The 23093-nt window shown below is 42.9% G+C and overlaps 1 protein-coding gene across 1 annotated transcript in view; it reads left to right on the top strand.

The window, feature by feature from the left end:
* Positions 1 to 23093, top strand: part of PGBD5 (piggyBac transposable element derived 5) — a 240152-nt gene that overhangs the window by 174621 nt on the left and 42438 nt on the right. Inside the window, exons 4-5 of the mRNA XM_030196434.1 lie at positions 2155 to 2335; positions 18340 to 18537. Coding sequence (XP_030052294.1) covers positions 2155 to 2335; positions 18340 to 18537 — 379 coding nt within the window. The remainder of the gene's footprint in view (positions 1 to 2154; positions 2336 to 18339; positions 18538 to 23093) is intronic.

Below are 23093 nucleotides of genomic sequence, written 5' to 3'. Positions count from 1 at the left end.
CTAGTCTGGTTTCTTGTATTGTTCCTTGTCTGATTCTAGTTAGTCTGTGTGTAGTTTAGCTTAGATTTATTTGCTTATTTCCCTAGTCTTGTTTCTGGTCTGTATTCCTTGTCTAGTTTCTGTTTGTCTGTGTCTCTTGCTTAGTGGCTGCTCTGCAGCTTTCAGTCTTGTCTCTTGTCTGTGAGTATTTGTACCCTGTTTTAGTGGCTGCTCTGCAGCTTTCAGCCCTGTCTCTTGTCTGTGAGTATTTGTACCCTGTTTTAGTGGCTGCTTTGCAGCTTTCAGTCCTGTCTCTTGTCTGTCAGTATTTGTACCCAGTTTTAGTGGCTGCTTTGCAGCTTTCAGTCCTGTCTCTTGTCTGTCAGTATTTGTACCCTGTTTTAGTGGCTGTTTTGCGGCTTTCAGTCCTGTCTCTTGTCTGTCAGTATTTGTACCCTGTTTCAGTGGCTGCGTGGCAGCTTTCAGTTCCTGTCCTTTAGCTTGTCCATTTCCTGCTTTGTGTAGTATTGTCTGTCTGTGAGTCCTAGCCCAGTTTCCTGCCTTGCTGCCCATGTATATTCCTTTCCCCTCTGACCCTCAGTCCCTGTTCAGCCTAGTTCAGGGGTAGGCAATTCCGGTCCTCGAGAGCTGCAGGCAGGTCAGGTTTTCAGGATATTCACAATGAATATGCAAGAGATAGATTTGCAAGCACTGCCTCCATGGTATGCAAATCTATCTCATGCATATTCATTGTGGATATCCTGAAAACCTGACCTGCTTGCGGCTCTTGAGGACCGGAGTTGCCTACCCCTGGCCTAGTTGGTATCCAGTGCCTGCCCTGTCCTGTAAGTCCTGCCGGCCGCCTTCACCCAGTGGCTCAACTCCTGGGGAACGGCGGTCAAACGCAGGTGAAGTCTAGCTGTTTCTGTCAGAGTTCTGCCTTGTCTCTGGTGTGGGGTGGTTTTGCCTGCTACTGGTGCTCCAAGGCAGTGGCCCAAGGGCTCACGAACCTAGTTTCTGCCTTGAAAGCCTGACACTCCTTGAGTTTGTGAGGAGCAACGGGCATTCCAGGAGTGTAGCCTGAAGCTAGCTAGATAGCCTGCCCCTGATATTAAGGACTAGCTGGTTAACTTTATGCTATTAAGTAGGACTACATAAACCTAGCTGCCTTATGGCCCTGTTTACTAAGGTGTGTTAGTGTTTTTAGCGTGCCTACACTTAGTGTGTGCACTAACCATGTAGACACTTATATGGATATTGTAGGCACGTACATGGTTAATATGCATTAACAACATTAACGCGCCTATAACGTTGCTTAGTAAGCAGGGCCCTTAAAGTTAACTGAATGTTAAATGAATATTCATTGTGGATATCCAGAAAACCTGACTGGCTGGGGTGCCTCCAGGACCAGGTTTGGGAACCACTGGCTTAAATAGTTAATTTTAAGACTGCATTTTCAGCAGTCTCACTTAACTGCATATTGAAGGGGGTTGTTCCAATATAAAATCAATGTATCTACCAGGGGCGTAGCTACGTGGGGCCACGGGGGCCTGGGCCCCCGTAGATTCGGCCCTGGACCCCCCTGCCAACGACCCTCTTGACCCCCCCCTCCCCCCATCAACCCGTTGTCGCCGTCTGGTACCTTTGCTGGTGGGGGACCCCAACTCCCACCAGCCAAGGTCCTCTTCTTCCTTCGTACTATTTCTGAGGACGTGAGACTCAGAAACAGAACGAAGGAAGAAGAGGACCTCGGCTGGCGGGGGGTTGGGGTCCCCTGCCAGCAAAGGTAGGCGACAGCAGTGGAGGGTTTGCAGTGGGGGGGGGGGTCGAGAGGGTAGTCCGCGGGGGGGGGGGGTCAAAGTTGGTGGTGGCGGCAGCGGGAGGGGGGTCGGCAATGGTGTGGGGGTCAGTGGTGCCGGGGGGGGGGGCTACAATGTGCCCCCTCACCTCGGGCTCTGGACCCCCCTCCCGCCGAAGTCTGGCTACGCCCCTGGTATCTACATCATTATTAGTTAGCACATGGCATTAGAGTACTGACAAGCAAATGAACAGTCTTGTTCTGGTACTCACTTCAGCTCCCAGGATGTAAATCCCACTGACTGTGTTTCTTTTGTTGTTGTTGTTTTCTCTTCTTTCTTTATACCTCTTTTTCTTTTCTGATTTGATCCTGAGAAGATTTACGTCCATTTGAAAGAAGGGAGCGGCATGGACGGACTAGATGCTTTGAGGAACAAGCCACAACTCCACAGCATGGTGGCTAAAAGCCTGTGTCAGAATTTAGCAGGAAAAAACTACATCATCTTCACCGGCCCCAGCATTACCAGCCTGAACCTGTTTGAGGAGTTTGAGAAACAAGGTATGTGATGGACAGTCCATCTTCAGTATGTGCAGACAAGCTGTAAAACACCCAACATCTTAATGTTGCAGTAAATCACTTCTCCAAAAATGTTCTATATACTATGCAAAGGAATGAAAGCATTTCTAGGGAAGCTAGCTAAAGATAATGCAGCACAAGCTGTTTCAATGTGTATAACCATTTAATACCTTGAAGTATAAAGACAGATTCAGCACTTGTATGATATGCTTTGTTGGCACAAAGGCTAAGTAATCCATTTCTTACAGAATGCTATCTTCATTTCCGTAATAGTAAATAACTGTTTTTACGGTCTTCATTAGTTGGGTGATTGACTTCCTTTCTGGTTCATTACTTAGATTATTCTTAAAGGGCCACTGCACAGGAAAAAATGTAGATGTATTATTTTATTTTATTTTTCTTATTGAGATATTTTCTATGTGGATTATAATAGGAGTATGCAGGCCAAAAAGTTCTGTTTTGTTTAGTTTTCTGTCATTTGAGGTATTTTTTTGTTTTATTCTGTTTTTTTTTCTTCTGAGGGCTTTCCTTAGATTCAGTTAAAAATTCTGGGAGCTTTATTGTTTGCTGTTTAACACTCTCTTTGTTTAGTACCCCACTAATTTGTCTTATAGAGTAACCGCATACATACATTTGAGGGCAATTCTATAACTGGGCACCACAATTTAGGTGCTTAGATGCAGCGCGCTAAGAGTTAATTCTATAACAGCACCTGGGCGCCAAGATTCTATTATAGAATACTAGTGTCAATTGGCATCTACAGTTAGGCACACACACTTCCGCTGTTTCAATAGCAGACAAAGTGCGAGCCCAGCCTATGTTCCACCATTGCCTGTACCCCCTTGCATTACACGCTAAGGACTAAATTCTATATATGGCACCAAAAAAGCGCTAGTCTATAAGTCGCGCTTAAAGTTAGGCACGGTTTCTAGAATAGCACCTATGCCAGGAAGTCATGCCTAACTTTAGGCTCGGCTTTGTGCACCAGCACTTGTATGATATGCTTTGTTGGCACAAAGGCTAAGTAATCCATTTCTTACAGAATGCTATCTTCATTTCCGTAATAGTAAATAACTGTTTTTACGGTCTTCATTAGTTGGGTGATTGACTTCCTTTCTGGTTCATTACTTAGATTATTCTTAAAGGGCCACTGCACAGGAAAAAATGTAGATGTATTATTTTATTTTATTTTTCTTATTGAGATATTTTCTATGTGGATTATAATAGGAGTATGCAGGCCAAAAAGTTCTGTTTTGTTTAGTTTTCTGTCATTTGAGGTATTTTTTTGTTTTATTCTGTTTTTTTTTCTTCTGAGGGTAATATCAGGGCACACACTTACTCAAATAATACACATTATTGAACAATAGTGTGCGCTATTGATGACACTGAAAAGAAATTGTGGGTGGGGGAGGGGGTTCTTGTTTTGTTTAAAAATAACATTATTATTACTACAGTCTTATAACCCGCAAAATACCACAAAGTTCACTGCGAATAGTAATAGACAAAAACTGAACATACATCAGGAATTGCAATGTTTAAACCAAAGTATGCAATAATTTCCAAAAACAACTCAGTTACAGAAAATGTATAAAATTTCTTAAAAAGATAACCACAAATTCTTAAAGGAAAAGAAGAAAGAGAATTCCAAAACTGTGCAGCCTGATAAGGAAAAGTGGATTGAAAAATCCTCTTTGCTGGTAGCCAGTGCAGATGGAATAGCAAAGGAATGTGATCATATTTATCCACTGCAAAAATAGTTATTGCTGCTGCATTTTGTACTCGTTGTTTCAAACAAGTGCACGTTCTTAGTTTCTCATAGGCAAGATGAAATGAGATTATTGGTTGACCAAAAACATATCTTATCTATGCATTGTGTGTTTATATGACCGCATGGAGAAGGATAGTTCTCAAATCTTATACACAAGTATAGTAAAGTCTTGATTATCCGTCGTGAACGGGACCGACCCATTGTTGAATAAGTGAAAAGTTGGATAATATGGAAAACAATGGTAACTTCATGTCATAATGATTCTGTGTTGCTGTAAAAGCAGGGTCCCAGCTCACAATGGTGCTGTTTTGTGGTAAATGTAGGGCCCTGGATTTGAAGCAAATTGTCTCAGGGGTAAAACTTCCCTCTGTGCTACAATGGAAATGGAAAAAGAAGCCGCGCGCTTCTTAACTGTGATGCAATGACATCACCGGGGTTCTGTCGGATATGCCAGATGGTTGGATCAGCGAAGGTCGGATAATCGAGACTGTACTGTAAATAAATTGCCTGATAATTGTCCTCACACTACCTGGCTACAAGTATGCACCGGGCTCCATAGCATACAAGTTTTGAAGTGGCTTTGATGTAAAAGCATTCCCTGGGACATATTTTGGATGTAGGGATTTTCAGATCTAAGCATGGCGCTTTCCAACAAACATCTGCTTGCAGAAAAAAGTGGAATGCCTGCAGTCCTTTTTACCTTTGGCCAATTTACAAGTAAAAAGTGCGCATGGACTTTGCACTTTCAGTAGGTGATTTGGCAGAAAATTGCTCTCATTAAGTCCAGTTATCACTCATCGTGGCTCTTTGGCAATAATTTTATAAGCAATTGTAGACCAGCATTTTACATGCTCAAGTCAGTGTTTATAAAATTTCTCAGGGCGTACAATCTTGGCCCTTACTTTTATGTGGCATAGACAGGTATTCGGAGGCAGAGAAATAGCAGGGCGGGGTTGGGATTGCAATTTTTGCATGCCATTACTTCTAGGTCAGTTGACAGCTGTACTGTACTTATAGTTTACTAAAATATTTGCTTGACCGTTCTAGCTGCCAAGGCAGAGCAGAGCGTTCATTCTATACTTTATTCAGAAAAGAAGAGAACTCCAATAATGATAGGAAAGATAAGCTTTCACACCAGATTAGAGAAGAAATAGGAGAACATACAGTAGGGAGAATGGGATAAACTGCCTCATATCCTGTTTGAAAAGCCAGGTTTTAAGGTTTGATTTAAAACTCTTTAGGGGAGGGATCACTACGGAGGGCGAGTGGGAAAGGAAAAAGGAAGCACGGTGTCACGTGGATTCTAGTTGCGCATGCTTAGGAGTTGGGAGAACTAATCGATGATCATTTATTGAACGAAGGACTCTAAGGGGAGAGTAGGGAATGGTAAGACAGGCGAGGTACTCAGGGGCAACAGTTCTAAGGGCTTTAAAAGTCAGTAGGGCTATTTTATAAATTATTTGGTACTCGACAAGGAGCCAATGGTGAAGTTTCAGAAGAGGGGTGGTATGATCAAAACGGCTGTTGTGACAGTTCAGGCGAATGGCTGTTTTATAGGGTCTGTAACTTTTATTGAGGAATGTGGCAAATCTGCATAGATGACATTACACAGTAATCTAGGTGGGAGACAATGACAGCATGAGAGCGTGAAAATCATCATGGTTAAAATAACAGCCTATGGCTCACAACTGACAGAAGTAAAGGAAACAACGTTTAGATAGGTGGGAAATCTGAGATAGGAAGGAGAGAGAAGAATCCAGGAGAATCCCCAAACAACGAAAATGTGAGATTGGCATTTCATAGGTACCGAACAGGGTATTGGGGGAGGATGGGAGGGAAGAAGGGCCAAAAAACCAGCAACCAACAGTCTTATCAGTGTTCAGAATAAGTCTGTGCTCCTGTAACCAGTGTGCAACAGAATCAAGGCAGGTCTGCAGCAAAGTAATAGGAGGGGAGAATGGATTAGTAGGAAAGAGAAGGAGAATGTCATCTGCATAAAAGTAAGTCAAGATACCAAAAGATTGAATTAAAGCTGCCAGAGGGCTCAAGAATAAATTTTAAGTAGAAGTGGAGAGAGGATCAACCCTTGGGGAACACCACGGTGGAGAGCCCTCTTCTGTGAAACAGAGGTGGAGGTGATGACGTGAAAAGAACGGTTAGATAGGAAGGAAGAAAACCAAGATAAAACATCGCCTGAAATTCCAAGAGTCGACAGATGAGTAAGAAGTAAAGAGTTATTGACCAAGTCAAAGGCAGCTGAGAGATCAAGGGAAACAGTTAGTACGATATTATGTTGGTCAAATTGGGTGTGAAGTTCACCTAATAGTGCAGCTAGAACTGTTTCTATGTTGAAATGTGCTCTAAAGCCAGATTGACGAGGGTGCAGTGCAAGTATCTTTTCGGAGAAATCAGAAAGCGGATGGAAAATGGCTTTCCTTAGATTCAGTTAAAAATTCTGGGAGCTTTATTGTTTGATGTTTAACACTCTTTGTTTAGTACCCCACTAATTTGTCTTATAGAGTAACCGCATACATACATTTGAGGGCAATTCTATAACTGGGCACCACAATTTAGGTGCTTAGATGCAGCGCGCTAAGAGTTAATTCTATAACAGCACCTGGGCGCCAAGATTCTATTATAGAATACTAGTGTCAATTGGCATCTACAGTTAGGCACACACACTTCCGCTGTTTCAATAGCAGACAAAGTGCGAGCCCAGCCTATGTTCCACCATTGCCTGTACCCCCTTGCATTACACGCTAAGGACTAAATTCTATATATGGCACCAAAAAAGCGCTAGTCTATAAGCCGCGCTTAAAGTTAGGCAGGTTTATAGAATAGCACATATGCCAGGAAGTCATTTTAGGCTCGGCTTTGTGCACCAGCTGAAACGTGATACAAATGTACATGCCTAAATTGGGCACGTATGCCCCACGTATGCCCCACATATTCTATAACAATGCGCATAAATGCTAGGAACGTCCCCATTCCACCCATGACTCTCCCATTTCTGCACCCCTTTTATTTTTTTTACTCTCGCGTAAAACTTGGGCACAGATCCCATGTCTAAATTTACATGTGTAAATTCCAATGAAATCTAAGTGCAAATAATTGCTTGTTAAAAAAACAGCTCATTATTCAATTAAATTGCACAGACAAATTGGGCGTGCACCCAAATTTGCGCACACAATTTTGTTGACGTTTATAGAATTCAAGGTAAGTGCATTGTGTACCTAAATTATACAATAGCAGTGAGCACTCAGTTTAACATTTACATGCACAAATGTACATTCACCACTATACATTTAAGTTTGTCTGTGGGGCTTAAATTTAGGTACCTTGTTAAAAAAATGTGGGGAATAGGGAGAAATTCCTGGGCACCTTCTTTTGGGCACCCCATTGCCACATGGTGACAGTAATGATATCTGAGTACCCAGATTCTCTTATAGAACACAAGCAAAACCTGGTATCAGTACTCTTAAATTTATCAACCTGCATTTACACTAGTCATACACCTGGTATCACTACAGGCACCTAAATGTGACAAGAGTGTGCATAACTTGCACTATTCTGTAAGTTTTGTGTGCAAGTGGAAGCCCCGCCCATGTGAACACCCCCCTCCCCCCCCCCCCCCCCCCCCCCCGTGCTATGCTACTTATGTGTGCCTGTACAGAATAGGACTTAGTTGCTTTGCTGTGACTTCTGAACTTAGACATACAGTTTCCCAATATAGCTAACTTATATGAACCTTATTCTACCACAATCACACCTTGCACTTGTGCACACTATGTATTTGTTCAGACCGGAACTGGCAAATGCTGCTACGGTAATATGTAAGCCACATTGAGCCAGCAAATAGGTGGAAAAATGTGGGATACAAATGTAACAAATAAATAAGTACCCTTGCCTGTGAACGTGCCAGCATTCAGTACATTTATTTATATTTTGCTCACACCTTTTTCAGTAGGAACTCAAGGTGAGTTACGTTCAAGTACACTGGATATTTTTTCTGTCCCAGGAGGGCTCACAATCTAAGTTTGTACCTGAGGCAATGAATGGAGGGTTAAGTGACTTGCCCAAGATCACAAGGAGCAGCAGTGGGATTTGAACCGGCCACCTTGGGATTGCAAGACCAGTGTTCTAACCACTAATCCACTCCTCCACTACATTAACACATGCGTGTGATGCATAAGTACAGGTGCTTAGTTATAGAATTGCCCTTCTAACCCTCTACCTAATTTTGACATTGAATGGTCAAAGGGGAAAAAATGAACCTAGCTGTAAGAGAACTTTATTATTTCATTCATTCACTCAATTATCCACTCTTCTCAAAAGAGACCCAGGACACAGTACAAGAACAATGTAATATAATGAATAAAATAAAAATAATATAACGTAACAAAATCAAATCAGCAAGCAATAATTTTTAAGAGGTGCAGTTCTCTACTGGCACCACAAAAAGCACATAAAACAGTCAATCCTTGGCTAATTTCCAAAAGAGTAAGTATATTGCTTCCATCCAAATTTTGGTGGGGAGCACATTCCACAGAGTAAGTGCAAACCGTTGGAAACCCTTTGTCTACTGTAAACCAACCTTGCAGAGACTCTGCAGCAAAATCACATTTATAAGAAAAAACATCTTACACCTTTATCAAAGTCTCTTTGCTGTGAACATTTTGATTTCTTTGTTTATAGACTGAGTTGTATGATTGCTCTGAGTGTGTGGAGGCTCTTTGTTTTATTGGTAAGGATTTTTCCTTTTATTTTCCTTTTCTCATTATGTATGTATTTATTTATTTTGCAGTGCATGTTGTTTTCCAATATTACAAATAAAGGCTGTCTGCCATTCCTGCTCCCCATTCAACATAATCCACATTAAAAGGTTTAAAAAAAAATAATAACTTCCCCCAGGTTTACTCCATCCCCCATTGTTGCTTTCCTGCATCTTAACGTTATCCCTGTGAGGTCCAAATGGGGCTCATAGAATGACCTCCATTTATTCCTACCTGACCGGTGCTGGGTTCAAAATATATTGTCACCAGCTGTATAGAAGCAACCGGAGATTGATTCTGCCCCTTTAGTCTTAAATAAATTTGGGGGACAGGATCTCTGTAAAAGCTTGGATGGCAGGGTTAATTGGTAGGGGTTGTGAATGTGCTAGATCCCTTATAGGGGTAAATTGCATAAATGGAGCCTAAAACGTAGGCACTAAAAAAAAAAACCCTTCTTAAGTGGTGTTCTATAAGCCGTGCCAAAAGTTCAGTGCAGCTTATAGAATACATATTTAAGCAGAAAGTTATATGTAAATTTAGGTGCAGCCATTTGTACAGACAAAAATGTAGTACAAATGCCCATTTCTAAATTTAGACTTGTAACTCAAAGCCATGCCCCTCTTCTGCCCTGAACTGCCCACGACCCTTTTGTTTCCGTGCCACGTTTTTGGAACGTATGTAAACTTTAGGCGTGGATCCGCACCTATCTTTACACGCGTTGGTCCCAATTAAATCTAATTAGTGCCAATAATCGCTTGTTAAAAATTCAATTATTGGCACTAATTGGCTTGTTCAATTAAATTGTGTGCACAAATCTGGAACATGCATAAATTTGTGCATACAAGTTTTGGCAACCTTTACAGAATCAGGGGGGCCAATGTGTTATATATACACATGGAAGATAATTTTAGAACACGCTGCCTAGGTTGGGAGACCCAACAGATGCTTATTTTGAGGCTATTGTATAAAAGACAACATGGGTGCCTAGGTGACTTTATCAAGTGGCCTCACAAATGGTGCATGTACACTTCCTCGGAAGCAAATGCCTGGATGCCTTTCTTAAAATTTAGGCTCATACTTAAATCCTTCATGAAACTTAATTTCCAGTACATTGCACGTACAATTCCCTCCCTTCCCCCAAAATAAACAATAAAACAGGAATGGCAAAAGTAACCTATATTGAGCAGCAGGTACTGAGCTGGCAACCCCACTAGGCAGACTGGACAGATCATATCTGTCTTTATATGCCATCCTCCACTTTGTTCCTATGTTAATAGACAAGTCACAGTCTGCCTTCTCATCCAAACCCAACCCCTAACAGCCTGCCACATCTCCAAAGGCTTGATCATAAAAATATGCCGGTCTTAAAACCTAGGAAATGATCTTCCACAACGTAGATAAAAGGGATGGCGTTCCAGAGGGAAGGGGCAATAAAATAAAAGGCTGAATGCACAGCACATTCAAGGTGCACAGAGGTCAGAGAAGAGACCACAAGGAGATTTCCATATTGGGAATGAACCAGTCTAGTTGGTGCATAAAGGAAAAGCATATCAGAAAGAACCTTAGTTGCAATTAGATTCTGACCAGATTTTGGCTTCAGTTTCGGCTTTGGCAGGCCCAAAAAGCGAATTAGGTCTTGTTTTAGTTTCGTCCATAAATGCCAACAGTAGCGGGCTCAGCGCCTTCTTCTGACACATCTGTCACCCCCTCCCCCCTTCTAGGGCCTGGTAATCTAGTGACTAGTCAGGGCAGAAACAATCCCCAGTCACTACTGCCCCTACCGCCATCTCCACCGTCAAAATGGCAGCCGCGAGCCCCAGTGGCAATCTCACTAGGCTGCTGGAAGTCACAGTAGCCATTTTGAGATTGAAGTTGGCATGCACAGAAGCAATCCCCAGTCACTCCTGCCCATGCCAGCTCCAGTCTCAAAATGGCTGCCGCAACCTTCAGTAACAGTCTTGCAAAACTGCCGCTGAAGGTCTTGGCACCCATTTTAACAGCAGGGGCAGGAGTGACTGGGGATTGCTTCCACCTTAATAAGCCACTAGACTACTAGGGACTCTAAGGTAGGCCCGGGGGGGGGGGGGGGTACTTTTTGGGGAGAGGAGGGAGGGTTGACAGCAGTTCTACCTTTGTTCAGTTGTGGGGGGGGGGGGGGGCGGGGGTAGAGAGGAGGCTGCTATGGTTTCAGGGTGGGACCAGTTTCGGTCGGCCTCTGTTTACCATATTAGAATTTTAACTTTTTCCACAAGAAATTGGCACACAATCTTTGAGAAAGGAGTGGGGTTACATGGTCGAAGTTGTGAATGTGAAATAAGTTTTGTGGCTGTGTTCTGTACTATACATAATCTCTTTAGCGCTTACTAATGAGTTATTTATTTATTTATTTATTTATTTGTTACATTTGTACTCCACATTTTCCCAACTATTTGCAGGCTCAATGTGGCTTACATAGTACCATACAGGCGTTCGCCAGTCGGTTGTTAACAAATACAGGTTATATTGTGGTCGAATTGAGGTAGGTGTGAATCAGGCACCATGAGGATGGGAGGGATGAAGATTGTATATTGTCCAGTATGATCATTGGTTGTGTTGTGTTGCTGGGTGTGGGGATTTACTTTGGGTCGGTGGTTTTTAGTGATTTCCTGAAGTGTAGATGGTCATGGATTATTTTCACAGCTTTAGGGAGTCCATTCCATAGTTGTGCGCTTAGGTAGGAGAAGCTGGATGCATAAATTGTTTTGTATTTCAGTCCTTTGCAATTTGGGTAATGTAGGTTTAGATATGATTATGATGATCCGAATCTGTTTCTGGTAGGTAGATCTATGAGGTCTATCATGTATCCTGGGACTATGCCGTAGATAATTTTGTGGACAAAGGTGCAGATTTTGAAGATGATCCGTTCTTTGATTGGGAGCCAGTGTAGCTTTTCTCGGAGGGGTTTAGCGCTTTCGAAGCGTGTTTTACCAAATATCAGCCTGGCAGCTGTGTTTTGTGCGGTCTGGAGTTTTTTTGCGAGTTGTTCTTTACATCCCACATAGATTCCGTTGCAGTAATCTGTATTAGGTTTCGAAAAATTTCCCTTGAGAAGAAAGGTTTTATTCGTTTGAGTTTCCACATTGAGTAAAACATTTTCTTTATTACGGAGTTTACTTGGCTCTCAAGGGTAAGGTTACGGTCGATTATGACGCCGAGTAATTTTAGGCTGTCTGAGGTAGGGAGGGTGTGTTCTGGGGTGTTTATGGATGTGGGTTTGTACTTGTTATGTTGAGATGAGAGGATGAGGGAGTGTGTTTTTTCAGTGTTCAGTTTCAATTGGAATGAGTTTGCCCAGGAGTCCATGATGTTCAGGCCGTCATTGATTTCATTGGTTATTTCTGTTAAGTCATGACTGAAGGGAATATAGATTGTGACGTTATCTGCATAGATGAACGGGTTGAGGCCTCGGTTGGATAGGGACTTTGCCAGTGGGATCATCATCATGTTGAAGAGTATTGGTGATAATGGTGATCCTTGAGGTACTCCACAGGTGGCTTTCCACGGTGGTGATATGTTTGAGTTTGATTTTACTTGGTAATTTCTAGTGGTTAGAAAACCCTTTATCCAGTTAAGTACATTTCCATCAATCCTGAAGTGGCCAAGGAGTCTTAGTAGTATTTTGTGGTTGACCATGTCGAATTGGAGGAGAAGTATACTTTTACCAGTGGCAATTTCTTCCTTGAATTTGGCCAGCAGAGTGACTAGGACAGTTTCAGTACTATGGTGGGGGCGAAATCCTGACTGTGAGTCGTGTAATATTGAGAACTTGTCCATGTATTCCATAAGCTGTTTGGTCACCAAGCTCTCCATCAGTTTGACTACTAGTGGGATAGACGCAACTGGGCGGTAATTGGTTAGGTCGTTAGTGTTTTTCTTGGCATCTTTAGGCATTGGGGTGAGTAGAATGTTACCATATTCCTTGGGGAAGGGACCTTGTTGTAGCCTGAAGTTTAGGTGGGATGTGATGTCTACCATGAAGCGGTCGGGGGCGGATTTGAGTAGATGACTGGGACATATATCCAGTTTGCAGTGGGTGTTGGCAAACCTATGAGTTGCTTTTGTAACTGATTCAGCGGTGAGGAGAGTAAATGTTGTCCAGATACGGTCAGCTGGACATCCACCAGGGATTAGGTCCAGGCCATTGAAGAAGTTTTCGATGTTAGTGTTGTGCTGAGGAAGTGTGCTGCGTGGTTTTCTTATTTTGTCGTGAAAGTAATTAGCAAGTTTGTCTGCGGATGGGATGTCTGTGTTGGTTGTGGTGATAGAAGTGGTGTCTAGTAGCTTATTTACGAGTTGGAATAGTTTCTTCAGATCTTTGTAATCCAGTCCTATTTTAGTTTTGTAATAGGACCTTTTGGTTTGTCTTATAGCATATTTGTATTTTCTATGTGTTTGTTTCCATGCATTGAGTGTGTGTTCATCTTTTGTCTTTCTCCATGCTCGTTCAAGTTTCCTGGATTGTGTTTTCAGTTTTTTTAAGTCGTCATTGAACCATGGTATCAAGTTTTGTCTTCTTGATATTCTTGTCTGTAGTGGTGCTATTTCGTTTAGTACGCTTCTGCATCTATCCTCCCACTGATTGAGGTAGTGTATGGAGTCCATACGTGTTTTCCATTCGTTGTCATATATCAGTTGCCAGAATACTTGTGAATCTATTTGTCCTCTCGTGGTGTAAATTGTGTGTGCTGGTGTATGGTTTAGTCCCTTCTTCTGCCAGTTTAGGGAAAGGTTCAATTTGTAGTGGTCGGTCCAAGGTATTTCTGCCCATTTGATGTCTGTTATTAATAAGTTGTGATCTGTGGACAGTTTGTGTGATAAGAGGGTCTAGTGTGTGTCCCTTGACGTGGGTAGCTTGCATGTGAGGTCATTTGAGATCCCATGACTGTAGGAATTCTTTGCATTCACGTGCATTGGTGGAGTTGGAGTCTTCTAGGTGAAGGTTTATGTCACCTAATATTAATATATTGGAGTGGTTTACACAAGTGTTTGAGATGAAATCCATGAAAATAGGTTGGCTTTCGTTCCAGTTGCCGGGCAGTCTATAAAACAGGACGCAGTTCAGATGATCGGTCATGGATTTGTTAAGGATTCTGAATGATGCAATTTCTAGTTGGGGTGTTATGGATTCGGCAATGGTTTCTGTGGTGAATTGGGTTCGATAGATTATAGCTATACCTCCTCCTCTCTTTTCTGTTCTGGTCCAGTGAGTGATTTTGTAACCTGGAGGGCATAGTTCAAGGATTATGGGGTCCTTTTGATTGTGGATCCATGTTTCGTTGATGAAGATAAGATCGAGATTTTCTGAGCTGATCCAATCTGATGTTGTTTTGTTAACTTCGGACCTAGCATTAATGTAGCCCACTTGGATATTTTGGTATGGGGTTGCTAGGTTTGATGATATGTGGATTTTTGTTAGTTGCTGTTCCTTGGGTGGTGTGTGTTTGTTGTGATCTTTCCTTCTGTTTTGTTCGTGTTGTCCATATTTAGATAGTCTTCCTTTGATTTGATGGGTGTCAGTTTGGTGGAGTGTTTGATCAGCTTTTGGTGATTTTGTAGGATGGGTATGATATTATTTTCTGTAAGTGGGATGGATAGTGTTAGGTGGATCACTGAAAGGGAGTAGATTGTTAGGAGTATTTTGATTGTATTCATATTGGCATCAATTTGGGGATCGGTAGGTGATAGGTTGGTTGCTCTCAGTCAGCTGCTTGGGGGTGGTGTCCCGGGCGGGGAGCTCTGTTGCGTTGGACACTGTTCTGATGGTTGGGGCAGAGAGGTTCCGTTAGAAAGGGGGCAGTGCTGCCGGTTGGGGTAGAGTTGCAAGCTGACTGTCTAGCAGGTGGCGGTCATTTGGGCTGGGATCTTCACAGATCAGCCTCCTGTGGTTAATATTTCAGTGGGTATATTTGGTAGGTGGCTCGTCTGGGTCCCACTCGGGGCGAGCTGCTTTCGCCGAGATGGTCAGCTCATGCGGTGTGGTGCTATGTGGGCCCGTCTCAACGTCATAGGTCCCTACTGAGAAATAATGTGATTGAGCAATAGTTTGTGCTGTCAATCAACAGTGTAATCTATTATTTCTTTTGGGGGGGTCCCTTTATTTTGAGCTGAAAATGGTAGGAAACAACATATGAAATGTTGTTTCAAAAGAATGCACATCCCTAGCAGACATGCTGTGGCAGTCAGAACACAAGTACACAGTTCACCTTAAAGTCTCATGTTTACACTGAGGCTTTTACTACCAGAGGGAACCCAGGGGCAGCTGATTGGCTCTTCTGTGCGCAGTTGCAAGGCACATTCTGTATGATGCAGGTTTTCCTGTGCAATGCAGTGTATTATTTAGAAGCTTCTTTGCCTTCCTAAAAACCAGAGCGTGTTCCTGCTTTTTCAGTTTGTGCTTGAAATGAACTGCCAGTACTTAAGCTGAGATGAATGAATAGGTGCTGTCTTCAAATATTATTCACATACCAGTATGAATAAAACATACATTCTCTCACTCATAATAGGTTTAATTATGCAGACCTGATGCTTGAATCCCATACAGTTGGCTGAGGGTACTTGCGTTTCCATGCTGCGGTGCCTGTTTCTCCACGCTACTGAGTACATGAACTTACAGGCATGTCATGAGCAGCACTTGAGTTCATTACATATGACATACAGGAAAACCAGAGATGGGGAAGGTTGGGGGGGGAGGGGAACGGAAGGATTCTGGGTTGACAAAGTGAGGTGAAACATTGCAAAGAGGGCAGTGCCTTCCAGTGTTCATAAATTTAAATCAGGACAAGTTTGTCAATCAGTGAGAATCTTTGACCTTTTGTTTGCTGTGCCTGCTAATAAAGATATAAACAGACACTAAAGCGAAAATGTGTGCAAAGTTTCATATATATATATATATAAACCCACTATACATCTATACATGTTGGCAGATCAGGATAATTTGGCCTAGCCAGCCTGCCAGGTTGTCCATGCCTACACAGCTACACTTCTCTATTTATTTATCTCACAAATATTTATAGCCTGCCAATCCTAGAAACAATTTCTCTCAGGAGGGTTACGATAGCCTACATATAAAATAAGAATAAAGCAAGTACATACCATGCAAAACAAAATACCTGAACATAAAACTAAGACTATTTCAAATTGTTACAATCACCCACCTATACAATAAGGATAAAACACATGCAAACTACATATAAAACAAAGTACCCAAATAGAAAATTGCAGGAAGTTGCTTCTTATCCTTTTTGTCACTTAGTTGGCGAGTATAATCTAGTAAACCAGTTGTCCATGCCAGACAATGCACAATCTTTATCCAGACATATCTGAGTGTATTTCAGGTTCCTGCTGCCATTCCATGCTGATTGAGCCTGCTGTCTCTTCTTGAGAACTTAAAGCAACCATATCAGCCCAGTTTGAGGAGTCAAATGTGTTCTCTTCCCATTTCCAGGCACTTACAGCTCTCTCAGTAAATAAGTATTTCCTCTGGGCTTTGCACACTAATTTCGTTTCCTTGCCCGGGTTGCCCCCTTGTCTGAATTTCTTGTACTTTTCCAAGCTTGCTAAATATTTGAATATTTGTATTGCATCTATTTTGTCTCACATCTGTGAGGTGAGTTTTGAATTCCTTAAAGCTCTTTTTGTAGAGTTAATTGTTTCTGTAGAGTTTGCAGGGTTAATTGTCACTTAGGCATGTAAGCACCCTAGGTGCTATTCAGGGCCAGCCTTAAGCAGGAGCACAGGGCCCATGCTTATCAAGTCAGCACCTAGGTTTCCCTCCCCTCTGTCCCAGGGTCCAACATGTCACCCTAACTTGGCCTCTCCTGCCCGTGGTTCAGCATCTGCTTTTCTCTCTGACCCCCAAACACACCTAAAACAGTATCTCTCCCTGAGTCTACAGCTCGCCAGCAGCCACAGTGATTCACGTGCACTGCTGGGGGCTGGTTCTGGAACATTTCTTCTGCAGTGTCTCGCCCCTGTGGAAACAGGAAGTTACATTAGAGGAGGCACAGTGATACAGAGGAGAAGGTTCTAGGACCAGTCCCCAGCAGCGCAGCTGAATTGCTGCCACCGCCGCTGCCAATTACCTATAGGCTCCAGAAGAGAGACTGTTTAAGGTACAGCATGGGTGGGGGGGGGGGGGGGGGGGGGTTCAGAGAGAGGGGCAGATGCCAGTGGTGATGGTTCTGGTTCATTTGAAATCTTAAGTCAAGAGGGCCCACCAAACTTGTCTGCACAGGGCCCTTGCAGTTGCTAAGGCCATCCCTGGTGGTATTCTGTAAGGGTGCGTGTAAGTGCTATAGTGAGCAAATGCAAGAGGTGCATACACATGGACAGGACCATGGGTGTGTCTCCAGTATGTATGCCTGAGCCTGGGCCTGGGTCTGTTTCTGGGTGCCTGTTTTGTAAAGGCACACAGGCGCTTAAGGTGTCATGATAAAATAAACATCCTGATAAAAAAATTGCCCTGTTATATATGTGTTCTGTATAACGATATTTTCCTCACAGATTAAGTTGTAATCATGTTTGTTAGGAAAATTGAAAAGGTGAGTTCTAAAACCTGTTAAATATGAAAAACTATTCTCTGGATAAATGCAAGTTTTTATTTTCAAAAATTCTATCCAACATGAAAACAATTTTACACTGAATATCATAAATATTACAAATTAATGCCTTTTAGTTCAAATTCCATACATCTTTTGGCTGCTATAAAGGCAGTCCATTTCCAATATGAGCTCATTTTTGATACCTGTTCAATTGAAAGTACAAATTTGTGCACTTGGTACTTGAACACTAGGACTACAATAGTCTGTTCTGAAAAAATCAGAGCCTGTTAGCAGTGCAAGTTCTGCATGCAAGACAGGCTTTAAGCAGGGACGACAGGGATGGCCATACAGGGTCCTGTGCTCCAAGGGTCCCCAAGTTCTGCCAGCGGAGGTGGTCCTGCATACACAGCCTGGCAGTCAGCAGTGCCTTCCATGGACTGCCATCATGCCAACGTCCCTCTCCCGAAACACACATGCTTGCTCAGTTTTCATGTATGCGCAAACTCTGAGCATGCACATGAGGGCGGGCCTCCCACGCACATGTTCAGTTTAATGAAAACAGTATGAATGTGGTGGTCTGGCACAGCGAGGTAGACTACCAGATACGGGTGATGATGGGGGTCTAGCACTGCGAGACAGTCAGTCCTGGGGGTGGGTCCTGACTCCTGCATAACAAGTCAGTCTCAGGCGGGCTGGGGGGAGAGAGGGAAGGGGACAGGCACCAAACTGGTCCACACAAGCCTCAGCTGCTAAGGCTGGCCCTGCCTGCATCATGTTTAGTCTGTGATTTATCCTTAACCACTGCTGTGCCTGGATGCAATCTTATGGTAACCTAAAACTGTGATTTCTGTTTGCCCTTCCCTACAGAGATTTATTGCTGTGGATTGCTCAGCTCTAGGAAGAGTGACTGCACGGGCCTGCCTCTTTCTATGCTCAATAACCCAGATGTGCCACAGTCACGAGGACAGTATGGAATAAAGATGAAGGGAAACATGTCGTTAATTTGCTGGTATAATAAGGGGCATTTTCGCTTTTTAACTAATGCCTACTCTCCAGTTCAACAAGGTGAGCACAAGTAATTCCTATGTCTGTATCAAGATGAACACATTGTGTTTTTCCTCTGCCTTAGCGTTTGGGCTGTCTCTTGCTGGGCTTAATGGTCTATTGGTCTGATCCAATAGACCATCTTGGGTTCTTATGAGATTGTACGAGTGCTTTCTGGTGTCACTTCCTCTGTTCTTATGAGACTTCCACAATTGCTTTGTGGTGTGTATAGATTTTGTTCCTATGATTTTGACCAAGGTTTCCCTCGCTTTCGTACTTGGCTTTGCATTTGAGGCAATGTGCAGTAGCAGCATACGAAGGAAATGAACTTCTGGACATTATTTTCAGTGCACTTGTCATTAAGAAATGTAAAAACACACATAATAGGGCACTTTACAAAGCCTGCTTCTGATAATTCAGCAGAATACCAAATGGATTGTTAACGTCTGGAAGTCGGGTTCCTAAAATTGCTCCTTACTGTAGCTGCCAGGGACAGTTTTTAATCCGTCTCTGCCTATTTACTGTTACATTTACAGCTAGTTTATTTGAAAAGAGACTAATAAATTGCCAAATGATAAATGGCAGGAAAGGTGCTCATCACTCTCTCCTGAAGCGTTGCTCTGAAATCTGCCTCAGTTTACCAGAGCAGTTTGGCGCCCATGGATTATAACCACCGTTGATGTCAGATCTGTGAATTGTGTGGATTCTTTTCAGCCCTGCTGCAAGTCAATTAGAAGAAATGAAGTGCTTATTTAAGCAGTGAGATATATGGCAGGTGTTGAAAAGAATAGACTTGCTCTTGAAATGTGTAGCCGCTGCAGAGATTAGTAAAGGAGCTCTATACAAGATGTGGCACGAATACAAATCGCAAGGGCCCTGAAAGCTTGATATTTTGTCACATGTGAACCTGCCCTCCTCCATCAGTATGAGGATACATTTTGCAGACAGTCCTTCAGGATTTTTTTTTAAATTTTATTTCAAAGCTAGGTTACGCTAAAGGTAATTGATACGTGAATATAGTTTGAACAAAAGATAACTGGAAATGAATCATGCTACAGAGTGTATTTTTTTAGTAAAGCTTTTAGGGGTCCTTTTACTAAGGTGCGCCGAAAAATGGCCTGCGCTGTAGTAGATGTGTGTATTGGACACGCGCAGGTCCATTTTTCAGTGTGCCTGCAAAAAAGGCCTTTTTTGTGTGTGTGGCCGTAAATGGACGTTCAGCAAAATAAAAATTGTCGCGTGTCCATTTTTGGGCCTGAGACCTTACCGCCGCCCGTTGACTTAGTGGTAAGGTCTCACGCATTAACCGGATGGTAATCGTCAGCGCGTGTACACTGCCGATTACTGCCCGGTTAGCACCATGCAGTAGAAAATAAAAAATATTTTCGGAAGCATGTAAAATATGGAATTACCGCCCAGGGCTCGCGGTAGCCGTGTGGTAGTTCCAAATTAACGTGCATTGAACGCACGTAGGTGCCTACGCGCCTTAGTAAAAAGACCCCTTAAGCCCTTTTACAAACTGTAGCCTTTGCAGGCTGTGACACTTTTCAATAGACAAGCAGTCAGGATTTCTGATCTTGAGTATTTATAAATTGCACATTTCGGGCCCCATTTACTAAGATGTGCTAGCGTTTTTAGTGCGCACTAGAAATTAGCATGCTCTACCACTAGAGACATCCATAGGAATATGTGAGTGTCTCTAGTGCTAGCACGCATTAAGTTTTAGCGCACACTAAAAACGCTAGTGCGTCTACATCTCAGCTTAGTAAACAGGGGCCCTTAGGTATTTAATTTGCAGATACTCGGATAATTTTGATTGTACTAAAAATAGGTGTTAATATTTTTGCAGCACAGAAAATGACCTCTGGTACATTTTTTTATTTGGCTGATTTAGTTTAATGAAGCATTTATGAATGTACAAGCAACAAAGCCCATTTTGTCAAAAATGAAACGGGCCCTAGGAAGGCTCTCGTCTAAGCGATTTCTCCTCTTTCCCCTACCCTCCCCTCCATGTCCAGCGATTCTTCCCTCCCCTCCCATCCCCTCCATGTCCCGTGATTCTGACCTCCCCTCCATGTCCAGCGATTCTCCTCTGCCCTGCCCTCCCATCCGTGTCCTGTGATTCTCTCCTCTCCTCCCATCCCATCCATGTCCAGGGATTCTCCCCTCCCCTCCCCTCAATGGCCAATGACTCTGTCCTTCTTCCGCCCTGCCTGTAAGTGGTGGCAGGCTGGGCTCGTGTCACCTCTAGCCTTCCCTTGCCTTCCCTCTCAGTGTCCCGCCCTCCTTTGACATCATTTTGTCTTTACGCAAGGGCGGGACACTGAGAGGGAAGGGAACGCTGGAGGCGAGCTGACGTCAACATGCTGTTACGAACCCAGCCAGCCAGCCAACCATCCAGGGAAACAGAGTTATTATTTATTTATTTGTTACATTTGTACCCCACATTTTCCCACCTATTTGCAGGCTCAATGTGGCTCACACAATACCGCAAAGGCGTTCGTCAGTCAGTTGATAACAAATACAAGGTTGTGTTGTGGTCGAATGAGGTAGGTGCGTGTCAGGCACCGTGATGGTTGAAGGAAATGAAGATTGTATATTGTCCAGTACAATCATTGGTTGTGCTGTGTTGCTGGGTGTGGGGATTTACGTTGTATCGGTAGGGTAAGCCTTTTTGAAGAGGTTGGTTTTTAATGATTTTCTGAAGTTTAGATAGTTATGGATTATTTTTACAGCTTTTGGGAGTCCATTCCATATTTGTGCGCTTACATAGGAGAAGCTGGATGCGTAAGTTGTTTTGTATTTAAGTCCTTTGCAATTTGGGTAATGTAAGTTTAGGTATGATCGTGATGATCCAATTCTGTTTCTGGTTGATAGATCTATGAGGTCTGTCATGTATCCTGGGACTACGCCGTAGATAATTTTGTGGACAAAGGTGCAGATTTTGAAGATGATCCATTCTTTGATTGGGAGCCAGTGCAGCTTTTCTTGGAGGGATTTAGCACTTTTGAAGCGTGCTTTACCAAATATCAGCCTGGCAGCTGTGTTTTGGGCGGTCTGGGGGTTTCTTGCGAGTTGTTCTTTACATCCCGCATAGATTGCGTTGCAGTAATCTGCATGGTTTAGGACCATTGATTGTATTAGGTTGCGAAAGATTTCCCTTGGGAAGAAAAGTTGTATTGCAAAGGACTGAAATACAAAACAACTTACTCAGCCGGCTTCTCTTACATAGGTGCACAACTATGGAATGGGCTCCCAAAAGCTGTGAAAACAATCCACGACCACTTGAACTTCAGGAAATCACTAAAAATCTACCTCTTCAAAAAGCCTACCCCAACGACCCCACGTAACCCTCTTCACCTACCAACACAGCATGACTCTGATTGAACAGGACATCACGCAATCTTCATCCATTCTGACCCTCCACTTATACCTCATACGATCACTATACAACTTTGTATTTGTTATCCATCGACTGGGCAAACGCCTTTGACAACGACCTAGACTATATCTCCCGCCCCATTTTCCCCTGCTTATCCCCTATTCTATCCATTTTCGCCTCATCAACCCTTCACCCAATGCTCACCTACCCTTACTCACACCTCTCCTACTCCCTTCATTCTTGCCCATTCCCCTCCGCCTCATCTACCCTCCAATTACTCACCTACCCTTGCTCATACTTCTCCTACTGTCCTCATCCCTGAATTTCTACATTCCTATTTCTTTTATTACTCCGTTAATACTCAACTTTTTTCTCTCCACCAATACTGCTTCAATGTTGCTTTCGGCACCTAACTTTTATACCTTTCAGGAAATCTAGACTGCCCCTATTTGACTGACTGTACATTTGTCCTTTAGATTGTAAGCTCCTTTGAGCAGGGACTGTCCTTCTATGTTAAATTGTACAGCGCTGTGTAACCCTAGTAGCGCTTTAGAAATGTCAAGTAGTAGTAGTAGTAGTAGTATTCTTTTAAGTTTCCACATTGAATAGAACATTTTCTTTATTACGGAGTTTACTTGGCTCTCAAGGGTAAGGTTGCGGTTAATTGTGACACCGAGTATCTTTAGGCTGTTTGAGCTAGGGAGGGTGTGTTCTAGGGTGTTTATGGTTGTGGGTTTGTACTTATTATGTTGAGATGAGAGGTTGAGGCAGTGTGTTTTTTCAGTATTCAGTTTCAGTTGGAATGAATTTGCCCAGGAGTTCATGATGTTCAGCCCGTCATTGATTTCATTGGTTATTTCTGTCAAGTGATGACTGAAGGGAATGTAGATTGTGACGAATCTGCATAAATGAACGGGTTGAGGCCTCGGTTGGATAGGGACTTTGCTAGTGGGATCATCATCTTGTTGAAGAGTATTGGTGATAATGGTGATCCTTGAGGTACTCCGCAGGCAGCTTTCCACTGTGGTGATATGTTTGAGTTTGATTTTACTTGGTAAGTTCTGGTGGTTAGAAAACCCTTTATCCAGTTAAGTACTTTTCCAACAATCCTGAAGTGGCCAAGGAGTCTTAGTAGTATGTTGTGGTTTGCCATGTCAAATGCGCTCGATATGTCGAATTGGAGAAGAAGTATACT

Source organism: Microcaecilia unicolor, chromosome 3 (genome assembly GCF_901765095.1).
Source record: "Microcaecilia unicolor chromosome 3, aMicUni1.1, whole genome shotgun sequence".
Classification (NCBI taxonomy): Eukaryota; Metazoa; Chordata; class Amphibia; order Gymnophiona; family Siphonopidae; genus Microcaecilia; species Microcaecilia unicolor.
The sequence above is the reverse complement of the archived record's forward strand: the minus strand, read 5'-3'. Positions and strand labels throughout refer to the sequence as shown.